The sequence below is a fragment of the Excalfactoria chinensis genome, chromosome 1 (genome assembly GCF_039878825.1).
Source record: "Excalfactoria chinensis isolate bCotChi1 chromosome 1, bCotChi1.hap2, whole genome shotgun sequence".
NCBI classification, from domain to species: domain Eukaryota; kingdom Metazoa; phylum Chordata; class Aves; order Galliformes; family Phasianidae; genus Excalfactoria; species Excalfactoria chinensis.
Genome location: NC_092825.1, coordinates 9,305,284 through 9,325,018, shown reverse-complemented (window position 1 = coordinate 9,325,018; position 19,735 = coordinate 9,305,284). Strand labels below are relative to the sequence as shown.

Here is a 19,735-nt window from a genome sequence, read left to right as displayed (position 1 = left end):
ATGTACCTTATCTACATGCAAAATGGGGGAAACAAAAATTTCACACAACAAACATGCTCTAAGGACAAATATTAAAGATTATGAAGCTCTATTATGTTGGTAAACATCCAAAGTATGCAGGCTTGATAAATACAACAATATGTTTTCCAATATATGTGAAAATCTTAAACTTGAAAGTTATTTTCACAGAGATTGCCACAGATATGTATTTTAGAAATACTTCCTTTTCAGCACTTGGAAAACATCACTATATGGTAAGTGGTAATAACAGTGACCCCAAACCCAGTACTAACAGATATGAAAAGCTGTGAGATGGAACCTTTGGAAATCAAGAAACATGAAATTAACATTTTCAATATTATGTTTTCTGCAATATCTTCCTGTATTTATTTCGTCAGTATCAAGCAAGACAAAACAAACAGTATTCAAATGCTATGATATATTTCTTCCTGCAAACTAGCCTAAGGCAATTTCTCTGTCAGTGTCAGCATTTGTGCTAATTGTAGTCACATCTTTAGCATAAACTCATTTTCATAAACAGAACAATCCTGGAAAATCACAAGAAAAAGGATCTCAAAGACATTCCTTAACCAGTAGTAAGTAAAAGAGATAAGACATTAGACACAATTATCTCATAGAGTGAGAATATTATTTTGTTGTTGATAACAGCATCTAACAAGAACAGCAGTAATACAGACAGTTTGCATTTCCGTAAAACTAAGCTTTCCACAAAGTAGCGTGCATTAATTATTAAATTAACACTACAGATAATCAAACTTCAGTAAAATAAGCACCCACTTAAATGAATGTATATGTTTCACTGACAGGATTATTTGACAGGTGGAACAGCTACTATTTGAAATAATCAAGTTGTCTCTGCTGACCATAGCTCCGATAGTAAAAATATAACTGTTTGTGATCATGAATTCTGCATGACATAAGCAGGGTGCAATTGTGTTTTCACTGACTTTAATCATAAAGATTACTTGTCTAGTCATTCGCTATTTTCAAAACCAAACAGGTACAGAATCTCTCTAACAAATATTCAACCAATTTTTTACAAGCTACACAGAAAGAAGTACAAAATCAAGATTTAACTGTTCTGTTTTTCAAAAGCCATAATCTTTTGTTCCTCTTATTCGGAACAATACAATTGATGAGTTATTTAATCTCCAGTTTCTTCCTCTTCATTCTAACTTTCTGCCAGAATAACTTTGAAGCCTTTATTTCTGTTTAACAGAAAACCCACCTACATAGGAAAGTCATCTTTAGTTACGTTATATTTCTTCTAAATAATTCAGATTTTTTAAGGCAGTATGTAGGATACGACAGTACTCAAGGAGACTTCAGTTACCTGGGTAATACCTAGCGAGGCCAGTTGCACTACCAAAAACTTGCCATAATAAAGTGGGGTCTTCTTCTCTGTTCCGCTTGAATACATCATCCAATGCTGCAGTCCAATTGAGTTCATTTAACACTATTGTTGCTGTCAAAGATAAAACACATTTCCAAGTTAAAAGGTTACAATGACTATTAAAAAAAAAAAAAAAAAAAAAAAAAAAAAGGCAAACTAAATTGTTATGGAAAGTAATAAAGCTTCTAATCAATCATTTCACATTTAATTTGTATATTAGTTAAGAATTCCTTAAGAATATATAATGTCTTCTAAAAATTCTTTATGAGATGTTACTCTAGTTGCACTTTCTCATCATAGAAAAGTAAATGTATTCATACAAAGGCACATAAAGTTGATATTATTATTAATCACAAAACCCTACAATTAGAGCATTTTCAACAAAAGTAGGTGAGCTTTTTAGAAAAGCAAACAGACAAACTTTCCCAGTACAAAGAGATGCTTTCAGGGGATTCTTATAATAATAATAATAATAATAAAAACAACAAAACAAAACAAACAAAAAAACCTAATGAGTACTCAAATTGCAGTATTAAAGCGAGACCCTCATACACTCATTACTGCACGATAACATATGTTTATAAATGTGACTGTTTATTGAAAGATGAGTAGTGTGAATATCATAGTATCATAGTATCATGCGAGTTGGAAGGGACCTTAAAGATCATCGAGTCCAACTCCCGGGATTCGAGCCTTTCTGTGTAGCAGAGTGGCACTTCTACCACTTGCACCACAGGGGGGATTCAAACCCCGGGCCTCCAGTGTTGCAAGCAGCACCTATACCACTGCACCACCGGGACACACATAATACTTATATATTTATGAACTTGGTCAGTTAGACAATGAAGGTAAAAGCAAGAGTATTCACATTTTTCAGTATGGTCAGCTAAAGACTAAATGTCCAGGCAAAACTATAATTCAGATTTTCCCTACATTATGGTATTGTATACAAAAAAGAATTTTTATGTTCTCTTGCAAATGGGTAGGTCAAATGGTAATAAAAACAGTTCATATTTAACACAAATGAGTGGCAAGAGTTAACACTTGACAGCACAATTTGAAAATGAGTTTTTACAGGTACTAAAGAAATGAGACTGTAATATTAAATTTTATAGGCTTTCTATCAAATGTTGAGGTGAAAATTGCTACACCCTGTGTTTGGCAGAAATGTTAGTCTGTTTTTCAAAGAATTTTTAAGGTAATACCACTCTCTCACAGTACATCTGTGAAATATCAAATTGAATTTCCAACTCTAGAGACACACTGTAAACAATAAACTTCACAGTGCTCACTTGCCTCTTTGTCAATTAGGTAATTATAAAAATATATATTTACTCAAAAATGAGGAATAATTCCCAGAGGTATTATGAGAAGCTAATCATTTTAAAATGATTGCTCTTCATCTATCTCTTTCAGAACCAGTTAGATCTAGTGTAAAAAAAACCACAACATTACATGAACTTTTTTCTAAATTCATTATTTGTTCCCAATCTTTCTTTTAGGAGTGGTTCACTGAAATAATTAGAAACTTTGCCATTTACTGACTCAGAGAGAATTTCTTTTCACACTTGATTTTTGTTGATCCATGTTTCATTTATAGAGTAGTTGGCAGAGTGGAAGCCTATGTCAATGGTTCCTAATGGCATTTAGGGTGGTGGAGCATAGGGTAATTAAGGCACATGGGCAACATGCCTCTTTTATATCTGACAAAACATTCAGGTTTCAGTATCTTCCATGGACTCTCTAGCCCAGAATGACATAAGGCAATGCATTATCAAGGAACGACTGGACATTGTGCTGAGGGACATGGTTTAATGGGAGCTATTGGTAATAGGTGAACAGTTGGAGTGGATGATCTTTTAGGTCATTTCCAACTTTGGTGATTCTATGTTTTCTTTAGCCTTGTGATCTGTCATAAAATTGCTGAATCCACTATCCCCAAATCTGTCAACCAATTTTTCACCCTACCCCATTCAGTAAAACATTCAATCATGAAAAAATAAAAAATAAAAAAGTTACTGATGCTCATAATTGCTTTTCTAAATTGGTGGTTATGCATGCCTGGAAGCAGTATCCTCGCATATGAAAAAGAATACAGTATTTCCAAAGAGATTTCCTTCAGACAGTGACCTCACTAATAAACTATATTCAATATTAAAAAATAATAGCCATATTACTATGCATTTACAAATATTGCTGCAGTGCCTTTAAAATCATACAAATGTGTTGTAGAATTTTATCAACGTCAACATACATGTACACATGTTCACATATACATATACACAAAAGTATGTTTCTAAAATACATGCTTACAGAAAACAGGAGAAACTGAGAAACTACAATTAGTAAAATACCAAAGTACCCACAGTACCAAAGTACTGAAAAATGGATAAATTAAAACAAATTATTTCAGCACTGTAGTAGACTTGTGTAGATTAGGCTATAAACCAAGAAATATGACTGCCCAATTTTTAGTTGTAATATTGGTGGATCCCTTACAATCTGAGTAAAGAATTTTATGATCTTATGTCCCACTATTCCCTCCCTCCTCCTCTTCCTCAACAATTTTCTCCCAGAGATAAATGAAACATGCTAAAACAAAACAAAACAAAACAAAAACAAAAACAAACAAACAACAACAAAACAAAAAAAAAAAAAAAAAGAAAAAAGAAAGAAAACCAGAATAATAATGTGGAATTGAACATGAGGAACAAGAAGAGAAAATACTAACAGTATGTGCCTGGAAGAGACAAGAACTTATTTGGTGGAACTCTTACATAAATATATGATTGCGTGATCGTTAAAACAATTACTTCTGAATCATTTTGCTGTTCATAATTAAAACTTGCTCCCTTTATTCAAGATATATGATTCTGTGATACATATATATATATATATATATATATATATATATACTTTCATTAGTGTACTTTTGTATAGAACGGACCCATATTTGTTTTAAGTAACCCAGTGAACAGTAAATAAGGAAAAGGCTTCTGGGAATTTTAGCTTTAATCATTTCTCTATTTTCCACAGCATACATTACTCTTCCACTTCTGCTAAAGCTACACACTGGATTTCAAACAAGCTGAAAATCATTTCCCTACATTTTTATTGCAATATCCCTTGTAAGATGCAATATAAAACCAATATCACTTGATACTGGTTTAAAGTCTATAGCAAAGGATTTGAAAATTGTAAACTAAAGAAAAGGAAGCAAAACCCTCCAAAACAAAGCCATTCAAATGGCTCGTACTAAAATATGATTCTTAATTTGAAAATAAAAATTAATAGATCATGACTTTGAATAGCCCTTAGTGGATACCAGTCATTAGAATATCTTAATTTGAAATACATAGATTTACACTGGCTTCATGAATAGAAGGGAGAATTTCACTTATTCTTCTGTTACAAAAAAGTATATTTTAATAAAACAAAATGTTAAGATTTTATTGTAACATCCATTGAGATGTATAGCCTGGAAAAAAGGTTTATTTTTGAGATAACATTTGTACAGGAAAGAGCTTTTGACTGATAATTTGCAGAAAGTCTACTTTACAATAACTCTCCAATAACTATTTCTAATTCTGTTGAAACAAGTCTTTGAAGATTACTTCTGTTAAGTACTTCAACTGCTACCCTTCACTTGATACAGACAAGATGAAAAATAAAATTAAGCATTGCACAGTAAAAAACATCATTCTTAATTCCAATAAGATCCCTCTATCTTTTCCCTTTTCCTTCTTTTTCATTTGAGGTTTAGGGGCCTTGACAAGGAATGGATTCAATTTTCCTCTGCAAATGCAATCAATAATAAAGTGAGAAAACTCCTGCTCTCTCTTTAAAAGAGTTGGAATATGCTTCTGATGATTTATTCAATATATAGGCCCTGGACTGCATACAGGACAGGGTATAACATTATTTGAAAAGCCTGAGAGTTATTTACTATACCAGAAAATGTGTCAAATGCTGTTCCCTGTTGAGGAAGCTACACATATCCTGGGGAGAGCAGAAGGGACTGCCTCTACAGACCACTAATTGTCTTTAGTGTAAGGCAAGTATTACAGTTCCATATCTTATTTAATGAAGTTGACTCAAGTAAACTTGGAGTTTATTTTAACATAACACCTTCTAGTTATTCATATGAATGAAAGTCCAATCTTATGGTATTTAAAACTGGGAGAACATATTTCACATATTTGCAAGACCATATTTTTGTATACTTACATAGACACACAGATTTCTGTCTGTAGACATGCTAAACACATATTTTAGAACTTCTACTGTTTGTACATTGTCTTTTATTACCTATATTTTTTATCATGACTTTGACTGGGAAGGAGTTAATTTTCTTCAGAGTCTCTAATGCTGCCTTTTGGATGAACACAGTGGTGACAACACAACACTCATTCTTTCAAGATTAAATTTTTTCCAACTTATTTTTAATTAGAAGTTCACATTGATCAAGCACATATTTTCTAAATAATTCCCGAGTACAATAATTTGAAAAACTAGTCTGACAGCAACTTAAGCTACAATACCTCAAATTTAGGTGAATGCTATATCTCTCTTGCAAAGCTTAACATGAGAAATAGGCAAGAGCACTGGAAAGATTACAGTGGCTTCAAAATGAATACTGTCTCCTAGGTAACTAGTCCTCTCAGTGGAATCAAACCTGAATTTAGATGCTTAGGCTTTCCATAGAACACCATAGGAAACAGATCAACTCAAAGGGTCATTAAAAAACAACAACCAAACAACTTCACAAATTATCAGAATCCAGTTAAATGAGAATAAAAATAAAAACATCTGAGAACTGGGGAACATTTTATTCCATATCTCTGTGCAAAAAAATCAGAGCTCCAGAGGATGCATTGCTACCACTCACAGGGATAGAACACACTCTTAGGTACATACATGGATCATAGTAATATGTATCTACAAACCACATACATTAAATGCAGCTTATGCAAAATCTCCAGAATACCAATTTTAACAAATTAGTTGCAAATATTCAGTAACTTTCATTTAGTCTAGAAATCATCTACCTGATGATAACAGTGTTCTACTTTGTGCAACTGTATTAGAAACTAATCATATACTTTGAAAGGTAAAAAATAACAGACAGAAAAAGAATAGTGTCTTTTATATATATATATAAGCAAGCATTTAAGAAATGAAAAGAAATTGTATTATTTTCATTCTTTTCAATGGTGACCAATTAGGTAGGTCATTATTTTTAGTGCTGCTCTGCATCATCTCTTATATACAAGTCAGTTAAAAATTCTTACCTTGAAAACAGTATTTGTATTTCCTATCATAATTTAATTTTAAATTACTGGATAATTGGAATTGTTCAGAATATTCACACAATCGTGCTTAAGAAATAAAGTGTTGAAATATGCTTTTTAATACGTATAATAGCAATGAAATCAAATAGTTTTAACATCTAAGATTGCTAAAAGATAATTTTATAGAGTATGTATTTTACACTCTTAATTGAAAGCATAAATGAATAAATATCCTGGAATTTTTCTTTAAATGAACAATTTTTTTGCTCCCCATTAGATATCTGATATTATGTTCCAGGCAGTTCTATAAATAATTTTTTGAAGAAGTCACTGAAGTCTAGCATACTGTTGTGTCTGTGTCAAATCAAGAAAATTAATTGGCAGTGCCATATGATGTCTGCTGACTGGCTTAGCCACCGCATGCTGATAGCTAGAACAGCAAACTGAAAGCTCATTAAAACAAGAAATGCCCAGGAGAAGGAAATAAGAATGTCAAGAAAATAAGTTTCCACTACAGCTCAACTAAAGAGAGTTAATACAATATACAGTCATAAAATCTTCAGTACAAACTCATAGTTTTTAAACAAGTTATTTACACTGTTATAAAACAAAAAAGACACCCTTATTAATATGTTGCAACATATTGTTTATATTACTGTCTGTGCATCTTAGAATTCACAAAGGATGAACACTGGCTTTTACCTTGCACCTTATAATGTCAACATATTCCAGCACTCATTTGAAAACTGAGACTTGTCTGATGGCAACAACCATAAGGCGCTCTCATTTTTTATTTTACTTTATTTTAGTTGTTTTTTCTCTGGGAAGAGGATAAGAAGATACAGAAAATGAAAAATACAATTAATTAGAGGAGAGAGAGGGGAATTTTGGATTTTGCAGAGCTAGCCAATGTAAGAAACTAAGTAAGATGAAAAACAGAATGAACTTAGAAAAGTAACTACAGTTCCTCCTGATTTTTTACTATTAGTTTTTGCAGGTGACTTCAAAGACAAAAGATTAGTAAAACCTGAACTACAGCTGTGTAAAGTGAGAAAAAAAGAACACAAAAGCCATTCAACTCATTCAAAAATGTTCTCTCCCATGCTACCTGCAGCGTATTTTAACTATTTTAATCATTCAAAATATAACTTACAGTACTTGTAGTCTGAAAACACTATTAATTCAGAAACGGATGCTGTCACATATGTAATTATTTATTACAATTTTTTTTTTTTTTTTTTTTCAGTTTTTCTTGCAACATAAATACTTTCCCATCATCACCAGTTCCTTCTGTTCTGTCATCAGTCATGGTGAACTGGAAAGAATAAGCAGATCCAAGAAAAGTACATATATTTTAATGCAGTAGCATAATGAAAGTTTGATATACAGTCAAAACACAGTTTCTTCTCTGTTATGCCAAGAGATGAATTATAAGCAGACAAAGTACTGAGAAAGTTTAATAAGGTAACTGGTGAAAACAGAAAATCTGTTTTCAGAAAGGAGATGAGATTATGAGTGATTTAACCTAGAAAAATGACGCTGAATAAGAAAGCAAGATCAACTCTAAAAAGAATAAGCAATCTTATGGGTGATAATAACACAACAAAAAATGGCTACCAGCTAGTTATTATTAATTTAATGCAGGAAATTAAGAGATCTCTTTCAGAGAGGAAGGTCCTAGAATGGCTGACATTACATACGCAAGGAGGCAAAATCATCCAAAAGACAAAGCTAAATCAGTTTGTTGAAAGAATGACTTGGACAAAATATCAATTAGATTTTACAACTAAACATAATTCCTGTTATATTCCTAAACTCCATTGCAAATAAAAATGTTCCTTTAAAAAGTTACAGTAATCTCAAGCAATGAAGTTTTATATAAACTTACTGAAGCACAAGAATTAGAAATAAAACTATTTCCTATTCATTTCTCATTAATGAATATTGTTTGCAAACCACCTATAGAAATACATTTTATTACATATATATGTTTATATGCAATACTGATACATATGCTCTCTATATAATCTTGTATCATTAATAACATAATATTATGAAAATATATATTGCATAAATTATTGTATTATAAATACAATATTTATCCATTTTATATGGAAGTTTTTTATAGAACATAATCATTTTTGTGTGTTTTGGGGAATTTTTATAAATATTAAAATAGTATAGTTAATTTGGCTAATAGATTCTAATCTAGTCCCGATATAAATGAAATATTAACGAACAGCAGTCTGGTTTAATCTATCTAAATGCGTATCTGTCAATGAAAATCCAAGACACAATGAGTGTGAGGGGAATATAATGCACAAGCAAGAAACGTGAGAAAAATGATGATGAGACAAAACCTGTTTTGTTAAGTGAGCTGGTACAGATGTGACAACCACTGCTCCTTGTCAATATTCTAACAATTCCAGACAATTTTGTAGGGTAAAAATAATGAAATTTCAACAATTTTTTTTGTTTGTTTGTTATTGTTATTGTTATTGCTTTTGGGCAAAGAATGTATAGCACCTTCACTTTGGCAAAATTTGTTATTATGATATAAATTTGATGAGGATAAATATCTTCTAAAAATCAGCTACTCAAAAATGTTCCCTCCTTTCACCATAAGAACTACTGGTTCCACAAGCACCTGACTTATGGCCTTCTTGAAAGGGGAACATAAAAATAAAATAGAAATTTTATTCTGCAGTATGACATCATTATAGGTACTGTATCTTGACTGTTAACTAAGCTTGACTTTCATGTACTTTTTGCTTTTTTTTTTTTTTTTTTTTCTAGTTTACATAAAGAGTTCCACAACTCTTTTCTCTTAAAGAGGGAAAGTGTACAGCATACTAGAAAAGTCTAAGTCAAAAGTTAGCTGCCTAAACAAACAGAGGTTTTACTCTATCTGAAGGCTTTGCTATTTATTCTTATAAATAAAGACTTGGCTTGGGGCTTTTAAAGAAGAAGAAGAAAAAAAATTTCTATTGAATGCACAATATTAAATTCCTGAGGAACAAACACAGACTCCTAATTCTAAACTATTAGGCTGATTTCTGCTCTTGAAGTGAATCCTGGCCTGCATTAAGTTAGTAATAAAACTCCTGCACTGCACAGGAAGTGATTTTATTAAGCTTCCAGAATGCTGTAATCCAGCAGTGTTCCCATGCTCTCTGTGTAAGCACTGCAGTAGTCACTCTAATGAAATAGGCAGACCACTGAATGAAGAGGCAGGACTTGTCTCTTTAGTTTTTGCAAGCAATTAAAAAGTAAAGAAAACAGAAAACAGACAACAAAAAACAAAGAAAACCTACCTGACAAATCATTCAGTAAGACTCAAAATGCATTAGAAATGATACAAGGTTCAAAGAGATTTTCAAGAATGCAGTACAATCAAGCAGCTTTTTTTTTTTTTTTTTTGTCTTCTTCCATGCCATCAGTGCTCTCTTAGGATTCATATGAGTTTTCTATATTCATTGCTTTATTCACCGTTTATGGAAGTTTTACAAACAGTGTTTGAAAAGAAGCATTTTTATATTCAAGTGTTTGCTGAAGGTCTCCTTATTTTGATGCAGTTTGTTTATATTATGATTACATGGAGTCCCAGGAAGAGGCACTAAATTTGCAGAAAACAATTGGTATGAGCTGAACAAAGAAATCAAGAAATCTTTTTGCCTTACACATATCCACTCTACTTTTAAATATTTTAATATGCACTATATTTTCAGCTACTTTAGCTTTCTTTGATGGAATTCAGTGCTTGCAGTCATTCCCAAATTTGTAAGAACTCAAAAGTAGAACTTCTAACATCAAAGCTGAGTTTGTGGCTTTTAAATATATCTATATAGATGATTCCAAATAATGAAGATGACTTAAAGAAATATAGACACAGATGGAACAAGTGCTATTGAGAGAAGAAAATGCACCTGCAATCAAAATTCTTAAGAATAAATCTTGGAGACCCTTGAAGTCATAATGTCCTTTAAACAGCTACCCTCAATTAAAGACATGGAATGACAACATGAAACACTATGTTTCCCAGAACAAGGAGGAGAAGAAATAGTATGAATTTGGATTCAATATTAGTTTTTAACAAGTATTTGAATCACAAAGCAAAATGCAACAACTTTCAGCCCCAGTCTTTCAGACAATTCTACCCTCATTTAACTTTCATATTTCACAAGAGGAAGCAAAACAATGCCAGGAGCCTAACACCAGCTAAATCCCATTGTGTTTTTACAGTTTGCATCAGTTCAGGAGGTATTCCACCAACATGGAAGTCTGAAATGTCAAACAGGACCTTTCAGCAATTATTTTCAAAAGGGGAAAGTGACCTAAAGTGTTTTTTCAAATCGGACCTGGCAACTGTGGCATTCTGTGATAATCACATAGGAGAATGTAGTAGCTGCTGAAAATGTAGCCAAAGATGAAGACAATGTTTATATCAAAACACTTCTATTTGCCTTTAATTCCTTATTGTCTTCCTCTAATTTTCACTAATTTTCGAAAACTATTAAAGAAAAGAATCCCAAAACGCTACTTTTTTTTTTTTTATAAACAATAGTATAACAATAATAGTAATGTTCTTCAGATATATTATCACACACCCTCATTTCTCTAATGCAATTATAAGTGCCTTCCTATTGTACATATTTTTATATTAATCTTATTATAACAAGATAGTTCCATTTTTTTTTAATAGCAGATTGCACTTTATTTGCTTTTATCAAACTCATACAAACAATCTTTCACTTACTTGTCAAATTCTACTCCTACCTGTTTTACCTATTTTATATTTGTCTTATTCAAGCAAAGATCTTTCACTACTCTTGTCAGATTCTATTGAATTTTTTATATTGATCTTTTAAAAGGAAGAGCTTTCCACTTCCTTATCGTTTCCAAATATATCACGCTTGTTTTTGAATTGACATCATCATTTCAACTCTAATCTGCCTTTTACCAAATTACAGCACTTCTACAGCTAAAAGCATTTTAAACACTTGATTTCAACATTTTCATTATCTATAATGGATAATCCTAAAACTAAGTCTTGACTTCGGTCAGAGGATACTACAATTCTAAATTCTCAGCAAACTTGGATTCAAACTTCAGTTCTTCAAAAATTGCCAGTCTTCAAATCAACATTAAGAGTTGATTTGAACGTAAGAGTGAAGATAAACTAAAACTTAGTTGTGTGGCTGAGTTTAATCAGATGTGTGTGTAATCAGATTTCGCAACTGATTTTTTGTACAAATAGGTTAGTTATTTTGATTTATCTATGAACATATATATATAAATAAAATATTATATATACACTATATGCATATATGTTAATATACATATTACTTCTATATTACCTAAGTGTAGATATATAAAATACCTATAGGTTGTATATATAGGTATATACATTCTATATCTTATATAAAATTTATATTTCATTACATTTATTATATATAACAATCAAAAATCATGTAATTATGATTACTATATTTAATTATAATATAAATATTCTATAAATATACATATATATGTATATCATCTATAATATATGTATTATATATCAAATATATTATATATCATATATATTATATATAATAATGTATAATACATATTGACTATATGTTATGTATACATATCTATATATAGATATATATTAAAATTATAGCATGTATATATAGAAATATATGTATATAGCTGTCAATATATCTATTGATAAATACATACATATATTCCCCAAGATAATAGAAAGAAGAGTTTGCAAAAATAAAGTTTGTAAAAGTGAATGAAAACAAATGGGATACTTTGATAACTGTGAAATACTAAAGGAATAAGCAGCTCCCTTAAATTATGTGAAATATTACAATTGTAAAGCACCGGGAATAAATTCATTTTCAAGAAAAGCACACATTTCTACTGAAAAAGATTATCTTGCTGGTGGTCCAGATGCCTTCCTTTAAGTGAAGACTACCTATACAAATAAAATTAATCAGACAATAAAACTTCACAATTACTTGAACTGATATTTCATGTAGCTAATGTATTCTATGCAGTGAAACTTTGAAACTAATCACAGTGACGCAACATTATGAATGACCTGGGCAACACTAGAAACATTTACTGGAAAACATGGTACAGGTCTAAAACCCATTAAAAATATAAAATTTTAATGGGAAAGCCATAGCAGCTGTCTAGCTAATTTTCAAAGGATATTCTATTACTTCAGTCTTTATGGTTGTTGACATACTTATGGATTTATTTCCAAATATTCTTATCCATATTAGTATGTTATGAAAAGAAATACTCAAGGAAATATTCTTCATTGTTAATTTTACAACAAAATTTACATAGCTGTTGATATGTTGGCAAAAAGTGGTTCCAATCCTCCCTAGTATCCACCTATTTGTATACCTCAGGGTACACAATGGCATCTCAAATTGACATTGCTCTATAACACATACAGATACACAGGTTCTAAATCCTGCATCTGCACAGAAATATCAGAAGCAAATCTTTTTTTCCACTGGAATGTAAAGATGAAGGCATTTCAATCACCATTCTTTCAGAATAGATTCAGAGATTTACTAAAGGTAGAAAAAGGAAACAGACAAAAAATGAAGGGAAAAAAAAAAAAAGGACAACAACATTCTTGAATGATCATGACACGTTCAAATAGAGTGTCAAAACAATGATGCATTTCTGTTAAGAAAAAAAAAAAAGTTCTGAACAGACTACAGCAAGAATATTCAGAAGCTTTTTCTCTAAATGGAAGACTTATCTTGTTTGAACACTTATAACACTGATTTGCTGTAATAGCAGGCACTATGTATGATTAGATTGATCCTTCTATAGTGAAACCTGAACTATCTTCAGTGAATTTCTACACTAAAGATAGCACTGAAGAATGCTCTTTGGCTCAGTTTTCCACTTAGCCTGAGTGAACAATGTTATTCATAAAGAAATCTGCCATTACTCTTGAATATGCAGTAAGGAATAAAAGGCAATTTCTTCTCTTTGATAAATTACTGTTGCTTCTAAGTCACTGCATTTCCAGTTACTGTAGGTGGAATTTTCTTTGCTCATAAGTGATCTGTGTGCATCTATAGGAAAAGGAAAGCACGGTATCATCTCTTGAAACAACTGCATACATTAGCAGTGAATAGCATTGGACAGAATGAGATAATTTAATGAAAATTGTAAGAGTTTCGACCACTTAAAACTCAAAACAGATAGATGATGTGCAATATGTAAAGATACTGGGATTTCTTCTATGATTTTTTTTTTTTTTTTTTTTTTTTTTTTCTCCTCCTGTCTATGGTAAAAGCAGCTGTCAGTTGTGATAGTTTTGTTGGACTTGAAATATATGACAGAAACAATGGAGAGGCCAGAGAAGGAATTTTGCAGTATATATGCTTCAGAAATTTGTTTCTGATAGAAATAACACATCTGTGTTACCTCTATGGACATGCATGTTCAGATGGTACCCAGTGAGAACTCCTGGCTGAGAAAAACTAAAGACTGTAAGTTTCAGTGAGAACAGCAACTACTGTCAGGCAGAAATCTGAGGGAATGATGGAAGGTAGTAAAAATGAATCTTGACATAAGACTGCTTGTACCGGAGCAAAGACCTGAGTGATGCATGAGCAATCAGTGAATGAAGGTAACTGCAAAATAGAAAAAGAAAAAGAAAAAGAAAAAAAAAAAAATCCAACTAGGCAGAGAAAGACTAGCTAGTGAAAAAGCTGCAGTATAAATAAATTTAATGTCTTCAAAGTTACAAACAAAAAACAATCCATGGATTTCCATGATGGAAACAAAAGTGAAACTGGCTGCCAATTCAAAAGGTACATATATTCCTATATATATTCCTCAGTGACTGCCTAAGAAAATATTTCTTTCAATATTTGAGAGAGAGATGTCAGGATGATGCACATTTAGTTGAAAGAGTGGTGAGACAGAAGATGAGAAAATCACACTAGCAAAACAAGGAGCCCTTAGGAAAAAAAGTAGTAAGGAAAACAGACCAGTTTCTTATAAGTAAAGTACCAGAAATCAGACAGGTATTGTCTCCTGAGAACCAAGATATACAGTGTTGAAGAAGATTCCAAAAGACAGCTAGAGAGAGGTTACTCTTTGTTTTTCATGAGGATATAAATAATTCATTTTAGACCTCACAGATCAAGAGCGTTCAAGTAATAAAGGAGTCTTAAGAAGTGGAGGAACAAGTAATCGTCAGAAAGGAATCTTCTTGTCCATAGCAAACAAAAATGGTCCAGAAAACTGTCACTGATGTCTGAGAACAATAAACACTGAAACCATATACATGATTGTGCACAAGTAAAGAGTTCAGGACTTTCCAAGGAAATAGTGAATTAAGTAAGGTCAAAGTTGGTGAAAGTTTTCATTTAGAAGGGAGAAGATGCAAAACCACTTGTCCTACCACTATGCTTTGTGTAAAAAAACAACTGAAAAAAAGAGAGAAACACAGGAGTGCTCAAGAGAAGCACCTTGAAGCATCAACCAGGACATTAGCATCTATATATCAATTCTGCTAAAGGATAAAGATTTAAATCTGTGTAATGATTACAGTATTTGGGACAAATCCTGGAAGAATTAAACCATCTGTTAAAAAAAGAAGGAATCAAATTCTCTGTGGATCGCACACAACAGAACATTTATGACTAGAGCAAAAGAATGTGAAACTGTATTGTGGTACTGTATCTCTGGAGAAAAATATATATGTATTTAAATCAGTGCATTTTATTTTTTTGCAAAGCCACAGATGGAAATTTCTAAGGTCTGTTAATAGCACTTAATCTCATGTTTTTATACAACTCCATATAAAAGAAACAGGAAACAGTAAAAATTACACTTTCACTGGACTGGTATGTTCCATGTCCTTCTTCCATGAAATCTAAGGCTAATGAGAATATTCAGTTATTTTCAATCAGAAAACAGACTTTGCTTAATGGTCAGAGTAACTAGGAACCATATCATTCACTAAACATATCATAGCTTGAATGTAGGGAGGAAGCTGCCTCCTAAAAGATGCACTTGAGTTCTGCAAAATTGCTTCTTATAGGAATGATTTCAGGAGAGGATAGTCACAAAATAATTCATTTTATGTGTCCTGCTTTTGGCTGGGTTAGAATTAATTTTCTTCCTAGTAACTGGTATGGTGCTATGTTTTGAATTTCAGATGAGAATGTTGATAGCAAACCAATCTTTTAGCTGTTTCTGAGTAGTGCTCACACAAAGCCAAGAACATTCCAGTTTCTTGTTCTGCCCTGCCAGCAAGGAAGCCAGAGGTGCACAAGGTGCTTGGAGGAGACCGAACCAGGACAGGTGACTAAAGGGATATTTCATACCATATGGTGTCATGATGAACAATGGGGAGGTGATCCAGGAATCTGCCACTGTAGGAAATGACTGGGTGTTGGTAAATGCATTGTGAACAACTGCACTACGCGTCGCTGTTATGTATGTTCTTTTATCATTATTATTGCTTTATTTCCCTTTTCTGTCTTATAAAACAGTTTTCATTTCAACTCATGAGTTTTACCTTTTTTTTCAGTTGCTTCCCCATTCTACTTCAAGGGTGAGTGAACAGTTGCATGATACTTAGTTGCCTGCTGAGTTAAACCACATTATTTTAAAATGTCAGAAGAAACAAAATGAAACAAAATAAGGAAATTAAGAAAGACAGCTGACCTAATGAACTTAAAGTTTTGTCAGGAAATAATGAATCAGCATCACTGAAATAGTATTTAGAATTTCTTTTTCAAGTGGTGAACAAGGAAATGAAGGTGACACCATCCAGATAACCTAGATTAAACAGGATACCAGGAACAGAGGTGCAGATGAGAAAGAAACTGAGGGTTGAAGAGAATTATGTCTATAGAAAATTGTCTCCCTTGCTTCTGTACCTTCCTAGAAATATTGGAATAAAAAAAAATATTTCTGAACTATCTATTAATACCTTTATTCACGGAAGCACCAGTAGTACTCAATGATTATGCTGTACGACTATGCGATCAATAATTACAGAATCACAGAATCACAGAATTATCAAGGTTGGAAAAGACCTAAAAGTTCAACCATCACCAATACTTCTCAGCTAAATTATTGACCAAATAGCAATAAAAAGATTATTCTCTTTTTTGTAGAAACAGAAGGAACCAATTTTTCAGTATAAATTGGTAGACATTCAGGCTATCTAAACAATAGCTTCAAATAAGGCTCTTCTTTATACTTAAATCAACTCAGTAAAATAACCCTAAGTAGAAGTAAATTAGGAAAATTCAAGGTTCTCTTGTTTTTGAATTGTAACAAAAAGTATCTCAACAACACGAAATATTAAAAATACTAGGTATATAATTTCTATGTAAATCCTCTATTTGTATTCCATTCATTGTGGTGTTTGGTCTAATGACCTAATGCCTGAGCAAAAATACATCCAAGAACAAGATACAGATTTCTAGCAGTTGTTCCAGATACACATAGTGATCCAATTTGTTTAAGATTTTTCCTCTGTTTAATGGGAGATGGAAATGGTAATCAGTCTTTGGATTAATATATTTTATTAATATGATGTACTGTTTCCTTCCTTAAAGTTTACTACCAAACTCTCAGACATCAGTACCATCTAAAAAAAGCTGACTTTGTTTTGCTTTTTAAAAACAAGAAGAAAACAACAACAACAACAAAAAACAGTTGTTGTTAGTTTATACTATGAAAATACTGGCTATGAAAGTAGAAGGAATAAAGGCATTGATTGGTTAAGTATGCAGGCAAATTTATATAACAACAAATTATGTATGCAGGCAAATTTATATAATAACATATAATACATTACATTTGAATAATATACACTCCGAAATCACACCTTCTTGGACCACTAGTGAAAGAGTGTGACGATGGATACAGTACATGCAGACTGGTTAGTGACTGACCAGGAAAACGCAGGGGCAAAGGAAATGAGGATCTAATCGTATTTTACAACTGATCCACATAAAAGATCTTTTACCTATACTACCTTAATATGTTTAGTGGTTTATACAAATTAGGTGAAATCAAAAGGCCCTGTCAATTAAAAAAAAAAAAAAAAAAAAAAAAGTTTGGAAAGCCATGTGAAGATAAACAAATAATCTCAAGGACACTGATAATTGAAAATAGAAATACAAAATGCTTCCATTAAGTCATTCAGGGCAGGAATGCTCTCTTCATGATGAACAACACTGCATAACTGATAACTACAGGACTACGTGCAGTAATACCACAGTAGAATAAAATGAAAAATGAAAAAAATAAAGTCTTTTTTATATTAGTGCAATATGATGCCAGATTTAAAATAGCCACTTCATTCTCTTTAAAAATACATATACATACATTTTATTTTTTTTTAATTGTAATTGCTGGAGGGAATTTCTAACTCTGTGCTGTGTGTTTGCTGCCTTAATAAATTTGTTCAAGTTTTGTTTCAATACTTCATGAGTTCTCTACAATAATTTGAATGAGTGTGTAGAAAGAGACTATTAGAGAAGTATTCTCTTTTATGGATGATATGAAAGGGATATGCATAGTTAAATCAACAGTCAATCAGGGCTTCTGAGAGAATTTGACTAATACATTTATCATTACCTTACCAAATGCACTTTAGCAAATCATAACAGCATATTCTGACAAATACTTTAAATATCTATATATCTATGCACATAGATATATAGATATATAGATATTATATATGTTTATATATATGTTTTACATCGTACTTGTTATAACCAAAGAGTAAATCAGGAGATACTCAGCAGTGACAGCATACTCATACCATGCTATTCATCTCACTTCTTAATTGATTTTATAAATTAGCTATAACCAGATTTCAGCTATTTTCCTGCACTTCCTGTGTATCTCTCTGAGATACTAATGTCTCAAATAACACCGTAGATCAAAAGAAGTTTTGTCAGGCCACGTATCAAAATGCCAACAGGAGAAAAATCATTCAGAATCTTGCATTAGATGACAACAATCAGGTTTCTGATACTTCAAATCCCATTACTAATTTGTGAAGTGGAGACAAACCCACACTCCAAAGTGCTTTTGAAGAATGCTTCTTGGTTCATTGCTAAGTAACTGGAAGACTGATTGCATGCTTTCAATCTGAAACACACAAACTTTCCACTATTTTCCTGGTCCCCTTTTTTAACTTTTTGATAGGGTTAGCCATAAATGCCTCCAATTTAAAAAGAGAAAAAGCACGTTCCATTTCAAAATAAATAACTGAGGCCCTCTCCCCCCAAAGACTTTAATTTTTCTTGTTCATATGCAACATGTAAATATTCCAATGATTTTCATAAATATTCTCTTAATATATGTTGTTGCGTTTTGTTGTTGTTGTTGTTTTTTAATGAAGAAAATAAATTTGTCATCAGATCATTTTTTCAGAACACATTTTGCAGTGCATTCAATACAAAATCCTAACTCTCTGTCTGCATTATTAAGTGTAAGCAAATATTCAGCCTCTTAGAGATCTTGTATCAGTTAGCATAAAGTAAGCCTGTGTTTCGAGTGGGTAAAAAAGGATGTTTGCAGTTTTTCAAGACTGGGTGAAGTAAAGAAACAAGCTACCTTCTGTAGAAGATAATATAGCAGCTAAAATGATGATAGGCACAGAATGGAGAAATCACAAGGAAACAGATCAATTTTCTAATATCCAGAGTGTGCCTTTCCTCTATGTGTTAGAAAAATAAGAAGGTTAAAAAAAGAAACACTCCCTCAACAAGATTGATTGTGATTTCAAGTTTCCTCTAATTGTGGTACGTATTTTGGATAACAAGTTTGGTGTTTTTTGAGTTGAACAGGTTTTAGCTATGTGAAGCTGCTAGACCGTATAACTTGCTGTGGTATAACACATCAAATTGCTTCAAGGAGCGGAAAATGCTAACTTCTATTCCAGTAATTGTGGGAACAGCAAGCTGTTACTAAATCAATGTCTCAATCTGGAAAATACGTTTTTCCATTTTGCCCTGCAGTT

The 19,735-nt window shown here is 31.9% G+C and overlaps 1 protein-coding gene across 3 annotated transcripts in view; it reads right to left on the bottom strand.

Moving 5' to 3' along the window:
• Positions 1-19,735, bottom strand: part of CACNA2D1 (calcium voltage-gated channel auxiliary subunit alpha2delta 1) — a 335,419-nt gene that overhangs the window by 98,254 nt on the left and 217,430 nt on the right. For all 3 annotated transcript variants that reach the window (XM_072326869.1, XM_072326871.1, XM_072326870.1), the window contains exon 7: positions 1,355-1,486. In XM_072326869.1, the coding sequence (XP_072182970.1) occupies positions 1,355-1,486 (132 nt within the window). The remainder of the gene's footprint in view (positions 1-1,354; positions 1,487-19,735) is intronic.